General features: G+C 49.8%; 1 protein-coding gene across 2 annotated transcripts in view; it reads right to left on the reverse strand.

Moving 5' to 3' along the window:
* LOC144141071 (uncharacterized) overlaps positions 1-17,395 on the reverse strand; it is a 42,028-nt gene extending 24,633 nt beyond the window's left edge. Inside the window, exons 1-2 of one of the 2 annotated variants that reach the window (XM_077672581.1) lie at positions 17,206-17,395; positions 2,954-3,296 (exon numbers count right to left, since the gene is read on the reverse strand). In XM_077672581.1, the coding sequence (XP_077528707.1) occupies positions 2,954-3,288 (335 nt within the window). In that variant the 5' untranslated portion in view covers positions 3,289-3,296; positions 17,206-17,395. Of the gene's footprint in view, positions 1-2,953; positions 3,306-17,205 lie in introns of both variants that reach the window. The other variant, XM_077672580.1, reaches the window with a different exon arrangement.
* Positions 17,396-17,990: the final 595 nt, after the last annotated feature.

Here is a 17,990-nt window from a genome sequence, read left to right on the forward strand (position 1 = left end):
CGCGCTTCCAGAGAGGCAGCGATACGGCAAGAATGGTGACGTCATGTTATACAAGCTGTCATGGCGGCCGCTCGGCGTTTTTCAGTCGAAACCGAAACTGGCACGAATAAACGACGCCGTAAATGAATGTTTACGCTGCGCTCGACCGTCTAATCTGTCACTCTATGATTAGTGGGCTGGTAGGCACGCATAGCAGCGAAAAAAACGTAACATAAAAATTTCGTGTCAGTACTCCTTTAAGGCAGGATAGGCTGTGCTGTACAAGGCAAGGCTGCATTCGGAAACCAAGTTGGCCCCTCCAGCAGAAGTGAGTATTGCCACGGCTTGCAACAGCCGTCCAGCTCGCAAAAGCTGCACTTTTTCTATGAAAGTGAGCCACCATGGTAAGGGAGAGGCAGTGTAAGGGTTTGCACCTTTAACTGTGTGCCTACTCACTTGAATAGATGCAAGCTGGCATCTTAAAGCAAGAAACAGCAGTTAACAAAAGCATGCAATACCAAAGTGTTTTTCAGTAAAAAACAAAAACTAATCTATCAACCTACATAGACTTGCATTTTATCTTCACTGACATTTAAAGTTATGCTCGAGTATATTGTGCGGAAGTAATATCTTTTTTATTGCTGCAAAAGCCACGACGGTTAATGTACTGGCACTTGGTTTTATGAAGCCTTTGCATTCCTAATTTAGGTACTGGAATTCGCAGGGAACCTGGCCTTACAATTTTATTACTGTACCGAATTATTAAGTTCATTTAACCATAGTGTTTGTTTTGAATTTTGCGTGTGGGGAATTTTTTTTTCTTTTTTGCTTTTTCAGGCAGATGTTCATCTGACTCCCTGCCTGCATTCCGTGAACGGGGAAGTTAGCCTCCACATCGATGGCCAGCGTGTCTTGACTGCATCATCTTTACTGGGAGGACTGTGTAGTCTGTTTGCATCATTCTGGGTTTTCAACATTCAATATCCCAAGAAGGCACACAGAGCTCTAACGTTTGTGGAACATGCCTTTTTGGACCTTGCCTGCACCAAATCACGTGTGAAGTATTTAGAACTAATTAACTTTTATCGCATCAATATCGCTCACTAATATTTGTTTTCAATCCTGTAATCATTGGATAGTAGTCAAAAAGAATTCCGTATTATATTTCTGACTTTTTCTTTCTTTTTTTACTGAAAAGGGGATATTTGATGGGCCGTTCTGTATGCTGATAATACAGCTATCTTTCAGTGAAGCAATAATATTAACAAACTAATTTAACTTGAAACAATTATCTAAATAATATTGGCAACTGGTGCGAAATGAATCAACTAAAAATTATCCGAAAAACACGAATTTCATGGCTTTTTGTTCTCACTCTAAAGAAGCTGTCGCGATACCACCCATTAAGTTCTATATCATTGCAATTAACCCGTCAGACTCGGTCACTTTTCTTGGCGCATTTGTGTCTTTATCAAAACGCGCTGGTATTTTCCGCAGCATATTTTTCGTTTTTTATATTACTCATTCATCCATAGCCATCTCACTGCAGTCTGTCTCCTACATCATTTATCTCTTGTGCCTTTACCACCTACAAAATGCTTGTTACCTTTCAATATCAAATCGTTGCACAGCTCTCGCTCATTTCACCACAAATTGAAAAATTGTTTTGTTGTTGTAAACCACTGCAACTGTTTTTTCTTCACTTTGTGTACTTAGTACTGATACGTACTGATAAGTTCTGATAAATACTGACGCGTTCTCGATCCTCTAATATTATATAATGATTTCACTTACCATGCGGTTGTGTTTGTGCCTATCTGTTTTTCAAGTATTTCCAGTTCTTGTATTATTATTGTTTCTACAATTTGTTCAACTAGCAGACAGCTCTCGCTCATTTCACCACCTACTGAATTTTTTTGTTGTTGTGAACCACTGCAACCATTTTTTTCACTGTGTTCTGAGCGCTGATGCGTACTGATAAGTTCTGATAAGTACTGACGCGTTCTCGATCCGCTAGTATTCTATAATGATTTCACTTACCATGCGGTTGTGTTTGTGTCTATCTTTGTTTTTCGCGTATTTCCAGTTCTTGTAGTAATATTGTTTCTACGGTTTGTTCAACTAGCATCGTATTGCTGTCTTCAATTCCGAACTGGCGTGTTATTTAGCAATGTACCATTTGTGATTTCTAATATGAGGTCGCCATAAGTATTTATTTCGGAACCTCCTTGTGTACACCATGTACCATGTAAACTTGTCTGCGAAAGTTCGTTTGAAATAAACCTGAAATCGAGAAAAACCGTGTGAAATCAGTACTCCCGCAGGGAACTAGAAATTCTCCCTTGTAGCCTTGAAAAAACTCCTTTCGGAAGGCTTACAGAACCGCCCCAACTTTAGCAAAACTCCATTCAAAAGAAATATATGCTTCCCTTGAACCTCCTAAAAACTCCCATCGCGAGGCCTACAAAACGTAAACCTCCATGCAAAAGAAGTAAATGCTTCCCTTGAACCTCCTAAAAACGCCCCTAAAATAACATAAGTACTTCCAAAGGGAGCCATAATAGGCTCCTATTCAACCGCCTAAAAATTCCATAAACACCACTTAAAAACGCCCTTCAGGAAGTAAAGAATACTCCATTTTGACCCCCTTAAATTCTCCCGAACATTTCTTAACATTCTCTAAATACCTCCTTTCTATAACCTAAAAACGCCCTGTTTTGAGGAGGTAAACAAAACCTCCCTGTTCCATGTAGTAAAAAAACTCCTACAAGGAGGATCACTAGAGGACAGGCGAAAAAGGACCTCTAGGGAGTATATGGGAGGAAAAAAAGTTTAGTGTAATAAACGATGAACACATCCGAGCATGAATTCGCTGTGGAAAGGCACACGTTCTCTTTGATTTCATGTCAATTTGATCGACAATCAATGATTACCATTTTGTTGGGCACTTTCGTCAGCAGTTTCGCGCTCTCACCGGTTGTGAATGATGACCAAAGTCCGCGCTCCCTGGAGGACTTCTTTGGCCGTATTAAGGAAGGCCGGCACGGGCGTGCTGAACTCGTCGCACGCGGCGAAGGCAGCCGCCGCGAACTGAAATTTGGCGAAGAAGGCCCCGTTGGACACGAACTCCTCCTGAGTCATCGTGAACCTCTTGGCCTTTGAGTCGAAGAAGACGTTCTCAGGCACAGTTGTCTCTGGGACCGTCCACAGGCGGTCCAGCTTCAGGACGACGAGCCGTTCGCTGTTGGCGAGCTCTTGGTCGTCTCCCAACTCTCGAATTGCCTCCATCATTACTTCTTCGGAGCCCATGGCACAACCTGCGAAGACTGGGTAAGTGCGGAGAAAGCAGAGAGAGGAACACACTCAAAATAAAAAAAAAAGAACACAACTTTAGGTTCAAGTAACTCCATTCAGGGAAGTTTAGTTTATCTAAGGTGCAAACGGAACGGTTGGCAACTTAAACGAAGAGTAAACAAACAATACGAGTATGTTACGCGCCAAAGCACCACCCGAACTATGCGGAGCCCTATAGGGGAAAAGCTTCGGATTAATTTCGACCTCCTGGGGATCCAGACCTGTGCCAAAATCTCGACACACGGGCGTTTCCGTTTTTCTCCTCCATCACGAAAACGGCCGCGGCGGCTGCCATCGGCCCCGCGTATATAGGATCCACAGCACTTGTCCAGACCGGGGTGAAGATTAAAGAGATACTGAAGGGGTTATGGACACATTTCATTGGTGCTGTTTTATCAAAGCGGTTTAAAGACTCTACATGCTTCTTTTCACCGGGTACCTTGTCTTTTTTTCTTTATTTAGGCCCCCTATTGGCCCAGATGCCGTTACAGAGGGGGTGCATAATACAAATAGGAAATTACAAAATATATCTTAGCTATACCTATAAAAAGAAGTGCCAGACCGGCTCACTGATAGAGGCACATGCCGTGGTGGCTCAGTGGCTAAGGCGTTACGCTTCTGAGCCCAAGGACGCGGGTTCGATGACTGCCGTGGTGGCTGCTTTTCACATGGAGGCTAAAAGCGAAAACGCCCGTGTGTAACGATTTTGGTGCACATTAAAAAATAACCAGGGGTTCAAAATTAATCCGGAACCCTTAACTACGGTGCGCCCGTAGCGTAGATGTACATTCGGATCATTAAACCACGCAATAAATCGACTCATGCAGGATTCAAAATGCGGAAGAACATTTTTACCAGGTTGTAGTTACTCTTCGTGGCTGAATTTTAACAATTATACTCCTCTGAGAGAATGGAAGGGGCTAAAATATTGTCATGAATTTCTCATTATGTCGCAGGCGCGCTTCAAACTCGAACTGGTTTTTGCTGGTATAAGTAACCCATTCGAATGTTTGAAAACTGCTCTAGGGTACAGACCCGCCACGGTGGCTCAGTGGCTAAGGCGTTGCGCTGCTGAGCAGGTCGCGGGTTCGATTCCCGGCCGCGGTGGCCGCTTTTCTGATGGAGGCGAAAAGCAAAAATGCCCGTGTGTACGAGATTTCGGCGCACGTTAAAGATCCCCAGGTGGTCAAAATTAATCCGCAGCCCTCCACTACGGCGCGCCTCATCGCCTGCGTTGCGTCGGCGCGTTAAACTCCACAATCAAAATCAAATCTGCAGGGTACAGATTAATTCTGGCGCTATTTCACGCTTAGGTAGCCCAATAAATAACATAGTTTTTCGAAATTCCCGCCCTGCCTCGGTGTGAACGTGGTTGGACAGCGAAGATATTCCCTGCACGACACAAAACACGATTGATCGGGGTGCAGCCCAAACGTGTGAAGCAAAACATGGTATACTCGGTTACAACTCAAGAACGGCACCACCTCATGTTGTGTATCATTCCGCCAAAGCGCCGGACCCGTGACGTCAGTGTGCGCGCGTTTTGAAAGGGGTTTTCTATTAATACGTGATATCGTCTGCCTTGTCTCACGCAGTTTGTTTGTCGTCACTGGAGTTGTTTATAAGCATAGTAAGTCCAAAAAATCACGGGAACGGCTCACGCCATGTTCAAAATACTCCCAGTAACGCCCTACTTGCGCCGCGCGGAGAAACATCCGGCTACGGTGATAAGGCACAGCGGCAACTTCCGATGCCGTTCTTAAAGGCCAACTGCAACGAAAATTTACCTGCCCTAAATTGTGCTTCAATGTGTGGTATGCACCTCTAAAGTACCATGTGACCCAATTTTAAAGGAGCCATGAAGAGAAAAAAAAATGTAGGCAGAACGAATGACAAGAAACGAACTGCAGGTCAAACGAAGCTTTGCCGTGCGGGGAGTGGGTGTTTGAATGACACGCCCGGCCACTTTGGTTCTGGGCTGGGATTACGTAGGCCGCTGCGAAGAAAGACATCCCCCTCGCGAGGGGCACGATCAAATGCACAGCATTTCCGAGGGGGTGCGCCGGCAAGTCGTATCTCTCGATCGCGGGACCCGTGTCGCCATTTTTTGGAGGCGCGGGACAACTTGTGGCGCTTTCGAAACAAACGAGAAATGAGTGAAGGATATAAGGCACGTTCGGTGCATCGAAAGCTGTGTCGGTTTCGTGGCTCGGTGGGTAGTGCGCCGGGCACCTTGCGCTCTGCCCGCGGCGTCATGGGTTCGCAACCGGGCGCCGGAAACTGTTATTTCTTCCTGGCTGCGGACTACGACAAGGCGCGCCTGCGGACTACGACAAGGCGCGCATGCGGACTACGACAAGGCACGCCAACGCCGCGTGACATTGTGAGTTACTAAAATGCTATGCATTTAAAACACAAGTTTGGTTCATTCGAAAGATTGCCTCGTTAGCACCATAACGACACCACCTATAACGCAAACTTCGCTCAAATAAGCTACATAATTAGGAAAAAAGGAAATGACCATGCGACCCACCAGCTCATTTTCCGCAACAGAACCTGTGATGTCACTTGGGAATGCTCTGCGATTGGCGGAGGCCGGCAAAAGCAAACGCATGTTAGGCAGGGCTTACAGTTTGCATAGCGAGCTAAATGCCCGTGAAACATACTGCACATTCTTTTTATGACAAAGAACGGTGGAGTAAACGGTTGAAGTTCCGAACGAACACGCAAGCGTGTGCGCCAATGCGTACGAAACTACCGCCTGGCCGAGCTCGACATCTCGCCGTCGCGCAGACGAATTTTCGGGTTCGAGGCGCTCTGACCTTGGGGGAAAAATGCCGTAAACACCGCGCATTGACGCTCGTATCTTTCTGGTCGAAGCAGAGAGCTCGCGCGAACGGCTTTCCATACACGACACCGGCAAACTGGCATAAGCGATACTGCTACTGAAATTGAACTATTATTAACCGTAATAAAAATACGGCACATACGTACCAGTCTGTATTCGTCCGTCGCGACGGGGCTGACGAGGCAGCGGTGCCGACGGCAGGCCGTTCGTCTGTTGTGGCTATCGCGGAATGGTCGCTTTCCCGTCCACCGCGTATCCCACAACTCTTGCCGCTCGTGCACTTAGAAGCATTGAGCGTTCAAGTGGTGTGAGGTTGTTAAATGCAAGCCCGAGCTCCTCGGCGAGAGTTTTGTTCTCCGGATCAGGCGATTCCATGACTAGGGCTGCGGGTGCACTAGGTTTTACTAGTATTTTTAAAATGGCCGCCGTCTCGGTGGACTCCCGCGTGTGGGTGCTATATGGAGTCGACATACTAAGTATCTGTTTCATGGACCGGCTGTATGACGCCATTGTACACGTCACGGAATGTTCAATTTTAGCGGGAGATTTAAAATTTTGGCTTAAATTGCCTTATTTCTCAGTGAATAAAGCATCATTTGCTTCCGGGAAAGCGCTTGGGGTACTATGAAACACCTAATCTTTCGAATAAAACAAACTTTTGTTTTCTCTTCATGGCTCCTTTAAGCTCCACAAACGCGCAGTTTTTTTATTAAAACCGTTCGAAAACACGCCACTTCAGCCGACGCAGCACCTAGCGGAGTGTCGCCGCAACTAGTGCGGACTTCCGGATGTGACGTGCCAGTTAGGACTCCCGTGCGGCCGTCGCCTCTCCTCTCTGTAGCCCTTTTACGTGCGGCCCCACGCAAGTGAGCAGTGTAATTCGTACATCTTGCATGAATAATTGGTTTCCGTAATGCGAAAAGCTGAAGCAACTCTGGGTTGCCGATACATAAAGAGCAAATACGGCAGTAGCACAGCCACCGATTTCGTGGTCGCGACGGCGGCAGCAGGCTCTCGGTCTACTCGATGAGCACGCGAAACGCGTGTACGGCCGACGCGAGACGATACGCCGTTGCCGCGGCCGCTCGGTGCATCGGCGCGCGAACGACTATGGCGGCTGTGCGGCGCGCTGCAAGCTCGCGGCCGGGCGTCTCTACGAGCAGAACGGCCGGGGCGAGACGATACGCTGTTGTCGCGGCCGGTCGGGGCGTGAACGAGTACAGCACCTAGCGATTGGCCGGTCGACTTTTCGAGAGCGCGACTACGCCGACGGCATCGAAGAGCTCTGCGCCGACGCGAGGTGATACGCTGTTGTCACAGAACAGGGAGGATTTTAGAGAAGCAAAGGTCTAGCTTTGCCTGTAGTGCCAGAAAAAGCGTAGTGGCGGCGTCGTGAACTACCCAGTACGCCCGCTTGATGGCGCTGTAAACACGGCTTTGTAAACATGGCGGATGCTTTTTGCACAGGCCGCTTGAGCTCCTTAATAACATGGCTGCCCTCGCACGGCGGCCGCCGGCTCGCTGCTCCACGGCCGGACTCGACTCTCCTCCTCCCGCGCGCGAAAGGGGCGTCGAGTCCGGCCGTGGCTGCTCCTGCTGGCTCCTGGCTGGCACGCTGGTCGCGTGTTTACTTGCGCCGCGCTAGTGAAGTGATGTTACGCCAGGTGACCAGATGGCCTCGACTGGCACAGACCACAGTGAGCAGCAAGTGAGAACAAATCGTTTATTGACATCCGCAAGTTTACAGAGGCCAGGACATCATTTCATTTCGATCGCTGCAATTGTACGTCGCTTTCGTGACAACATTTTTTTTTTGCCATAACAACTCGTTCACTTGCGCTAAGATTTCGAACGAAGGGCACAAATGAAGTATTGACGGCGACAACGGTTTCCTTTGCACCGTCTTTCTAGCGGAGTGCATAACACTCACCTTCTGTTGGAAGAATCGAATATTCTGGCCTCGACAGCTGCCTTCCGATGCGGAATTTCCCACATTTGTCATTCCACAAGCACTCAATTCCCGTGTTTTGCCAGTCCTCTCAACAACTGATGGACGCAAAAGCACATAACAGCAATAACAGTCACGAAACCGGTGCTCCGCGCACATTGAAACGGTCGGCCGTTGCAGCGGTTTCAATTTGAATTGGCGGCTTTGTGGTTGCGAATTCAGAAACGAGGTGGTGCACCAGTCGGCTGTTCGTAAAAAGTTGCGTACATTTTTGCTCAACGGATGTTTGATGCGGAACTTGTTAATAGTATTTTTAAATAACACATTGTAAGCGAACTGTGTGGGGCTCTTTGAGTCACGGAATGAATGTTTTGTATTCTATACCAAAAGTAACATTTTGCCTGCGCCGTCTGGTGGGCTTGATGGTCGAAAACAGCGCTTTAGGTTGGTCACGTGGGGCGTCGATTTTTACGCCGCCTATAGGGAAGACAGGGAACGTCCAAGCTTGAGAGGCCTGCTGTTGTCACTTCATCGCGCCGCTAGGGGCGCGGACGAGTACAGCACGCGGCGCACTACACGGAATCGATTCAGCTCAAACTACTTCGTCAAAAAACAAATAAATACTAGCCGCTGTTGGCAACATTTCTCTCGCCAGTTAGAAAAACAAAAAACGAGGCCACATTTCGCAGTACTGAGCCTCGGGGAAGGTCACTGCTTCATGAGTGAAGACACTACAGTGCTTTCGTCGCTGCATGGCATCATTATCTAAAGATTTGGCGCGGGTACCCTGCTAACAGGAACAAAACTGCCCGCGTAAACAAAAATAATAAAATTCTGGATTTGAACTTTCACAACATGCGCTGAAACCTACACCCTAGCCGGCATGTTTCTACACTTCCCTCCCACGGTAGCTATTTTTTTTTCTTTTCTCTCACAAACACAGGATGGTTCGATCGGCACAGGGCACATTAGCTGTGCCGGCGCCCATCTAGCGCTAGACCACTGCCTTTTGTGCACCCAGCTTCGCCACGACGTCTCGCGGTGCCTGTATTTTCGTTTTACCGAACGACTACAGGCGCGTCTCAGCAGCTCACAACGAAGTAATATTGGTTGCACGAACTTCCAAACCTCTTTTCCCGCATGTTTTAAATGTCTAAAGCAACAGACGACCCTAAACACATCGAATGCGCGCCGTCTTCTCACAGGCAGCTGTGGGAAAATCCGCCGGCTGCGCCCACTCGATTCCTGAGTGTAACGCCACTTCCGGCCGTCCGTAATGGCTGCCCTTTTTTTCCAGTTTCGGTTTGAAAAGAGCGTTTTTAATCTTCGTTTACGATGCAGCAAAGCACATTTGGGCCTCCAAATTTTGCAGGTAGCAACTTTTAAGATTATACTACCGGGAAATAGTGCATTTACTGAGCCGAAAATTTCGTTGCAGTTGGCCTTTAAGTTGTCACCGAGTATAGTTTGTAAATGCGATCAAGCATAGGCGTGCGCACAGGGGGGGCAGGGGGGGCGGCCGCCCCCTCTAATAATCTGAAGGGGGCGCCAAATTTGCCCCATGCCTTGCCGATGTAACACATGAAAGTAAAATTTCTGCTCAGAAATATTTTGTGTGTGTTGCAATTCCATCACATTGAAATAAAAATTTCATAACCATCCCTCTTTGCACTGCGTTCGCACCGCAAGGCCTTCAGTGAGAAGAGGTCGGGAGTTGCTCTGGGGGGGGGGGGGGGGGGGGGGTGCGCAGCGGTAAGACTTTGTCCCCCAAAATTGAGAACTCTGCGCACGCCTATGCGATCAAGCATTCTTTCATTTGTTAACTATATGTATATTTTATCCCCCTCCCACCCCGAACGCTCTTCGCCTCTCCTCTCTCAACTCACATGATGAATACAGTTGAGGTTCGCTCTATTCAATTTCCCCGCGTTCGTATCGCTCGCGCACTATCTGTTGGGACAGCGCGTGGCGCTTCCTATACGCCTTCCGTAAGGGCCCCTCTAATTTGTTGTAAAACCGCGAGTGATAGTTGTTCAAGAGACTTATTATTTCCCTAGGAATGTTGTAGTTCGATTACTCCAACGTCGTTCCGGTACAACTGTAATAAAGTATACTAGTTCCAGCCATTTCCCATAACTGAGTCGCTTCCGGTAGGAGGCGAGGCGGACATTCCTAATGGTGTACAATTCCACAGTGAACGGACAGATTTTGACAAGTAAGCGGTCAACTCAGTATATTTTGTACCCAGATGTACACCCGCCAAATTATTTACCAATATCACGGGAGCGTCGACCGTTCGGTCGATCAGCGCCGCGTAATGGAGTGATACGGCAAACTGGGCGAGGGTAGCCGCATGCGCACTAAGCAAACGCCGCTGCTGCCGTCATCTGCTAGGCTGTTCTAAGAGCAGACAGCCGCCCCCGATTTTTGTTATTCGCTTATCATACTGCCTGCCGCACTCGAAATTTTTCTTCACGATCTGTCACGTGGCGCCAATTGAAAACAAGAGTAATCAGCACTGTCGAGCGCAAGGTTCGCTCAGCGCAAGGTTCGTTCAGAAACGCTGATTATTCTGTTTTCAGTTGGCGCCACGTGCCTGGCCCCGAATAAAAATTCCGAGTATGGCAGGCGGTGTGATAAGCGAATAACAAAAATCGGGGGTCGCCGTCTGCTCTTGGAACAGCCTTGCAGACGACGGCAGCAGCGGTTTTGCTTAGTGCGCATGCGGCTACTCTCACCCAGTGTGCCCTATCACTCCATCACGCGGCGCTGATCGACCGAACGGTCGACACTCCCGTGATATTGGTAAAAAATTGGGCGGGTGTATATCGGCACACCCAATAATCGCCGGGTAGCACCCAAAACATGCAGGATATACACGGGCTATTTGCCACTTTGTGAATAGAGCCATGAAACACCGGATAAGTCACAACAATGCACATAAAAAAATGGCTTACGATCACTATACTCCCCAAATGCAAAATTTGTGCGCAGCGCGAACTGCAGTTTTCTCGGTGACGGCGCATAGCTGCTGCATCTCAACAAGTGATCGCGTTAGCAGCGAACAGAGGGCGGAGCGCGCAACTCTTATCTCGCCGCGCCGCCGAGCATGTTTTTGTAAACCATGTTTGAACCTCCCGCGTAAAGGTCTTGTGGTTAGGAGAGAGAGAGCGAACAAACTTTATTAGTCTCTGGGATTAGGAAGGGGGGGTGGCGGATGACCATAAGGCCTCCGCGACGTCCAGTGCCCGCGGCGTCACCAATAGTTGATCGGAGATGTCTGGGCTCCCCAGGGCCTGTTCCCAAAGGGTGGGGGAGGGTAGAGGGGGATATGGGGAGGCTGGGCACTCACAAAGGGAGTGGTAGTGGGTGTCCAGAGCCCCACATGCTGAGCAATTAGGGGATGTGAAAATGTGGGGGTGTGTGTGGACCAGTTGGGTGCGATGGGGGAAGGTGTGTGTTTGCAGAATGCGCCACATGTGAGCTGCAGCGGGGGTGAGGGAGGGAGGGGTGGGGTGGAGGCAGAGTTCGGCGGAGGAGGCGGTGGTGCAGGGTAATGTCCCTGTAAGTTAAAAGTGATTCAGAAGCCACTGGCCTAGGGGCCCCGTGGGTAGCCGTAAAAGAAGCGGGAGCCCGGAGAGTCAAAGCTCGAGCATGGTCATGTACCGCCTCATTAGCGCCTCTGCCAGTGTGGGCCGGAGTCCATACCAGCGCCACGGGGTCGGAGGGGGGATTGGTGAGTAGTATTTTGAGAGCAGGGGGGGAGGTGCGTCCCTTAATGTAGTTCCGAATTGCCTGCTGGGAGTCAGAGATTACATGAAGAGGGGTGGGGCTCTGGGTGACAGCAAGGGCTAGCTATTGCTGCCTCCTCCGCCGAGGTGGGGGATGCGGTGCGTATCGTGGCAGAGCTTACTGGAGAGTGGCTGATGTCGCCAACAACAGCGAGAGCAAACGCTTCATCCTCAGGGTAGGCGGCTGCGTCTACATAGTGTGTGCGGTTGGAAGGGGGTTAGTGTGTCGCATGATACTGAGCGCGGATCAAGCGGCAGTGGTGATGGTGAGAGGGATGCATGTTACGAGGTAAAGGCCGGGTTCGGATGAGGTGTCGAATGGGTGGGGGGATGGGCAGGGGGGGTTGGGGGTGTGTTGGCGGGTTGATGCGGAGGTGATGGAGGATGTGCCGGCCTGTGGGGGTAAGGGAGAGGCGGACATACTGTGCAGTGCGATGAGCATCGAGGAGTTCCGTAATGGTGTTGTGGAGGCCTAGGCTAGTAAGGCGAGAGCTGGATGCCGAGGGCGGAAGGAGTAAGGCCGCTCTGTATACTTTCCTGAGGAGGCCGTCCAGGGACTGGATTTGTGTGACAGTGAGAGGAAAGTAGGGGAGGTGGTAGGTGAGTCAACTGAGTAGGAAGCTTTGCACTAGACGGAGTCGCTCTGTTTCAGTCATGCCGTGCATCTGCTTGTTAGCGACGCGGCGGATGAGATGAATTGTTTGGGTGGTGTAGTTACGGAGTTATGTGATGGTATGAGAGCAGGAGTGGTTGGATTGCAGGTATTGCCCGAGAATACGAACTTGTGTGACATGGGGTATAGGGTGGCCATCGTGAAGGAGTTGGATGGGAGAAGTGGCACGTGCTTTAGTGCGGGGAGGAGCGAACACGAGCAGGGCAGATTTCGTAGGTGAGCAGGAGAGGCCGAGTGGGGTAATGGCTGAGGTGACTGCGTCTAATCCGGCCTGTAGGGTGTGTTCAATGTGTGCACCACTGCCACCATGAACCCAGAGGGTGATATCATCCGCATATATAGAGCTGCGGAGGGAAGGGATGCGAAGTAGTGTGGAGGCAAGAGAGGAGAGGGTGAGGTTGAATACGAGAGGTGAAAGGAGTGCGCCCTGGGGCGTACCGCGGTTGGGCCTTTTGAAGGCTTGGGATTGGAGGAGGCCAAGTCTGATGGTTGCTGTGCGGTTGTTAAGGAAATTGGAGAGGTATTGATTAGTACGTTGGCCCAGATTCTGCTGGGAGACGGCGCGGAGGATAGCTATGTGAGAGAGGTAGTCGAAGGCTTTGTGGATATCAAGAGCGAGGAGGGCAGCATTGTCCTTAGAAGGGGGAGTACGAAGGAGGTCGTGATCGATTTGGATGAGGGCGTCCTGCGTGGAGAGATGAGGTCGGAAGCCGAGCATATTGGGGGGAAAGGTGTACGCGTGTGGACAAGATGTTCAAGGAGTTTTCCAAGGCAGAATGTGAGGGAGATGGGGCGGAGGTTAGAGAGAATGAGAGGTTTACCAGGTTTGGGAATAAGGTTGATGTCAGAATGCCTCCAGGATTGGGGGAGAGTGCCTGCAGTCCAGTGGGAGTTGAGGTAGGAGGTGAGATGGTCAGTGGTGAGATCATCCAGGTGGCGAAGGAGAGTGTTGGTGATGCGGTCTGGGCCAGGTGCAGTGCGTCTGCGGAGGTCGGCGAGAGCAGCTTTGACCTCCTCGAATGTGAAGGGGGTGTATAGGGAAGGGTTGTCAGTACCAGTATAGAAAGGTGTGGTAGGAGGTGGGGGAAAGGATGGGGGGATGTATGTAGATATGAGGGTTTTTAGAATAGTGTCCCGAGGGTCATTCGAGAATGGAGGAGTTGTGCGATGCGGTGTTGCGTTTGTTGGCGAGAGGTGGAGGGGTCTAGCAGGTGGCGGAGGAGAGCCCAGGCTCGTTTCGTAGAGAGCTGTCCGCGAAGGTCGTCGCAAACTTGCAACCAGTTACTGCGGGCTAGGTAGTTGGCGTGTTGTTCTATTTGAGACCGGAGAAGGTGCAGGCGTTTCTTGAGGGGGCGGCGGTGTTTTTTCCTGCGCCACCGCTTCTCGATGCTGGCGTAGGCTTCCCAGATATTGTGCATTTTGGAGTCAACGTAGGCGGAAGGGGTAGCGGGGTCAAGAGTGGTGGAGCTATTCGTTTGAGCTTGTAGAAGGTCTTTTATCCAGTTCTCTAGTGCTTCGGCAGAGGAGTCGGCGGGGGGAGGGAGATGTGTGTGGGTACGGAAGGTGTCCCAGTTGGTGAGTGTTGCATGAATGGGAGCGTCGGGGCAGTGGAAGTGGAGGCGAGGTACGATAGAGACAATATAATAATCGCTGCCGAGGTTTTGTGGCAGGACTTGCCATGTTGCATGACCGAGGCAGTGGGAGATAGGTCGGGAGTGGACTCGCGCTGGACGCTATTGCCAATGCGGGTAGGGGCTGTAGAATCATTGTGTATGGTGAGCTGGAGGCCTTGTATAATGTCCCAGAGTATGCGGCCTTTACGTGTGGTCCGAGGGTAGCCCCAGGCCACATGCAGGGCATTGAAATCCCCCAGGATGATGGGGGAATGTTGCTGCGCATGTGTGAGTGCGGCTTGGAAGAGGGAGGAGAAGAGATGAGGTGAGCTTTTGGGGGGACTGTATACATTGAGGACGTGTAGACGTTGTGAGTGCAGAGTTCGGGGTAGAAGGGTAATAAAGACGTGAGGAATGTCGGAGGCCAGTGGTTGTTGGGTGACACTAAAGTTTCGGTGGACGAGAGTAGCAACTTGTGGAATGAGCCACGCTATCAGGAGCATGTGCTTCTATCTTCGCTCGCTCGGTTAGGACGCCATCGATGCCCCCAAATCAAAGTAGCGGCCGCCATAGTGCTGCGCAGTAAAAGCAACATGTAGCAATAACTACAGCCCGTTCTTACCTCGTGCAATGCATAGACGTTTGATAAGAATTCGATTGGTTTCAGGTTGTTTTTAAACCGACTATCACTTTCAATATCGGCTGTTGCAGTGTGTTCCATTCCCCTGTTGTTTCGGGGGAAAAAGCACTGGCATATACATTAACGTGTATCAAGCGTGGGCGCGGATCTGACGGGCGCATTACATCCCAGCGCTGGAGCCATCGCACCGGACAGCGGTGCCCGTGAAGGGTGAAAAATTCCCGCTCCTGTTTGCACGCCATCTAATGGGCCAGCGTCTTATAATATCGGGAGTTTCAGGTGGCGTCGCTAGTTGACGCTAAGTAATTTTTCACTCACGCCGATGTTTTGCTCACGGTATAGTCGCCACCGACGACGCCGGATTTCGGCTATGCGGGGCCCTTAAAGGGACACTGAAGTGAATTTGTCAAGCTCCCGTTTTTGCTTGCACTGCGTAGACTGGCTCAAATTAGCACACTTTTCATCGTTTATCCGGTTGACAAATCGGTAATTATTTTACAAAGCGCGAAAGAAGAAAAACTACCATGCGCGGTTTGCGGCGGCCGCACCAACTAAGGCTGTGACGTTGGGAGGAGGGGTGCCGTGATTGGACGATGCCCAAGGTTAGCAATCAAACAAGTTTCAGTTTCGGTTCTGTAAAACATAACCAATGGCGTTGTTGGATGGGCATTCTCAATATCTCAGTAATCATCGTACCGCGCTTCTGCCATGTTGTCGGCTGTAAAATGCACAAGATAAGCCTCCCAGGACGGCTTGTAGTCGTAGCATTCACTAGCCGAGACCTACACAGTGCATGAACGCCCTCCGCGTACCCGCAGATGCCCAAATGTCATGCGCTTTTCCCCCATATTTGGAGCTTGCCTCCCTCATGCTTGTATCGTAAAAAGCGTGTTCGCACCAGGCCAAGGGTCTGTTCATTCTGGCCTGTGCCCACTGCCTGCAAGCAGTCGGTGCCTATGGCAACAGCACACCAACGAGAACTCGCTAGAGCGCCCGTGCCAGCCTGCGCGCGTTTTGTGAACTAGTTCGTGTAGCCATGAACGTTGCGGCCCAAAAAAAGGTGAACTCAATATAGAAAACATCGGCGGAAAACAAAAAAGTTAACTTACAAAAAAACAAAAGCACGTACCCGCGGGGATTCCAACTCGTGACTTGCAAAACATTTGCGGTGACATACCTGCGCCCCAGACCACTGAGCCACGGAGCGGGATGCGAAGGCCGTGCTAATATAGGGTATATATTGTACAACCGGTTTACACTTTTATATAGTTTTGGAATTTCAAGCAGCTTAGGTGACTATTTGTTATACTGCGCTCGTGCAGTAAGCGTCGCCCGAGTTTCCACATAGCTCACGTCTAGCAATTGCATTTCGTAGACGGAAAAGCGTTCGCAGATGCGTAGTCGTGCTGCTGACCGCTGTGCTTGTTCGCCCAGCGCAAAAAATTCTTCCAGCGCCCCAGTTTTACGCTGTACGGTAAAAATATCAGTTGATTTTATTTCCTTAGTACCTATATTGACTTCGCTGACTCTTCTCCCGCCTTCAAGAGGCATTATATTTTCCTACTGGCGTACCAGTCAGCGAAGCGTCGCATGTGCGCTTGTGCAGCGCTTGTGTGAAGCGACCTTGATTTGGAGCTAGATACAGTGTACAAACAAACCAAGTAAAGAAAGGCACATTCTTCCATTCACAAACGTGTCCTGGCTTCGTTTCAACTAAGCGAACGAATTTCGACCAAGCAATTTTTTTTAACCTCCTTGATTGCAACGACCCATCGGCGGCCGGCGGACGAAACGCTGGGCCGACTGACTCTGTCGGCCGGGGAGCTGTGCAGCAGCGCAGCCAATTGCCAGCTCATCCCCTCCTGACGTCACACGAAAACGCCACAGAAAATGTGCGAGCGTAAAGAGAGGAGGACAGCATTTTCGAATTAGTTTTTCTACTAAATAAAATCGCGTAAACGCGCCTAGAGTGGTCGAAACATGGCCTGGGGACTCCGGGCTACAATTTGCGCTAGTAATCCCGCAATGTTTACATATCACTTCAGTGTCCCTTTAACGCCGAGCGTTAAAATTACGGATTGAAAATTTACGAATACGACTAGCCGCGTCGCTAAAGCACAGCGGAAATAATAATCACCCGCTGCGCCCGAAATGAACGCGCATCGGAACCGATAAAGACGCAGCGCGGTCAAGCTGTGTTAAATTAAAGAGTTGACATCCAACGACAAACGCCGGAACAAGCGAAACCGCAGGCGACGTAAGATGAAAAAGCGAACGCATAGTTGATCACAGCACGAGTACGGCGTCGGCGGAACACGGGGCTCGAACGCTGCGTTTCAGAACCCGTGACGACACTTACCAACTGAGACGGCTGACGCGACGCAGTTGAGTCAATCAGAATGAAGCCTGGGATCCTGGCGGTGTCACCTCACAAGATAACAGCGTCAAGAAATTTCACGAACTCGTCCGCACACTTCCAGAAACCGCCCAAGGCGCCGATCAGGATGAATTAACACACATGGTTGCCATACCACGGCTAGGTCAGCTGGTATATCCCCCAGGTAACCGATAATTGCGCCACTAGCGACAATTTGTCCCCTAGTGCTTATAGGCCAAACTGTCAAACCAAAAAACAAAAATAAAAATCACTAATGCTTCTATGGCAAGGCTTTCGTTGATGCGCGAGGAGGAAACGCCGTGCCGCTTATCGTCTGCTATGGACTGAACGAGCGCGACTGTCTTTGTGTGCCGCAAGCGTGAACAAACACCGCTTGCATTTTGCTTTTCAGAAATGTGTTGCTGCTGCACATCTTGTTTTCGACAACTTTCAGTTGCTAATTTCTTGGACTTTCAGCACGTGCACAAAACATTTGTTTGGATATCTTTTTTAGTTCAATACGCGCGAGCAAGCACGCCCTGAAGCGTGACAATTCTGTTTGTGGCAGAAAAAGTAGTAGGCGGGAAATGTGATTTATTCACTGATTTTATTAGCAACGTATCGCAAGGGAAGTTCAATACATGCCACAATGGCACAGAGCTGTGTATCTCGTATAGTAAGTACAAATGTCCGCATTCTGTGTCGGTTACACAAACATAAGAGACATCTTCGTACAATTCATCGTATACCGAAAATTGCTGCAGAGG

The sequence above is a fragment of the Haemaphysalis longicornis genome, unplaced genomic scaffold (genome assembly GCF_048455015.1).
Source record: "Haemaphysalis longicornis isolate Haplotype H1 unplaced genomic scaffold, Haemaphysalis longicornis Haplotype H1 scaffold_6, whole genome shotgun sequence".
NCBI lineage: Eukaryota > Metazoa > Arthropoda > Arachnida > Ixodida > Ixodidae > Haemaphysalis > Haemaphysalis longicornis.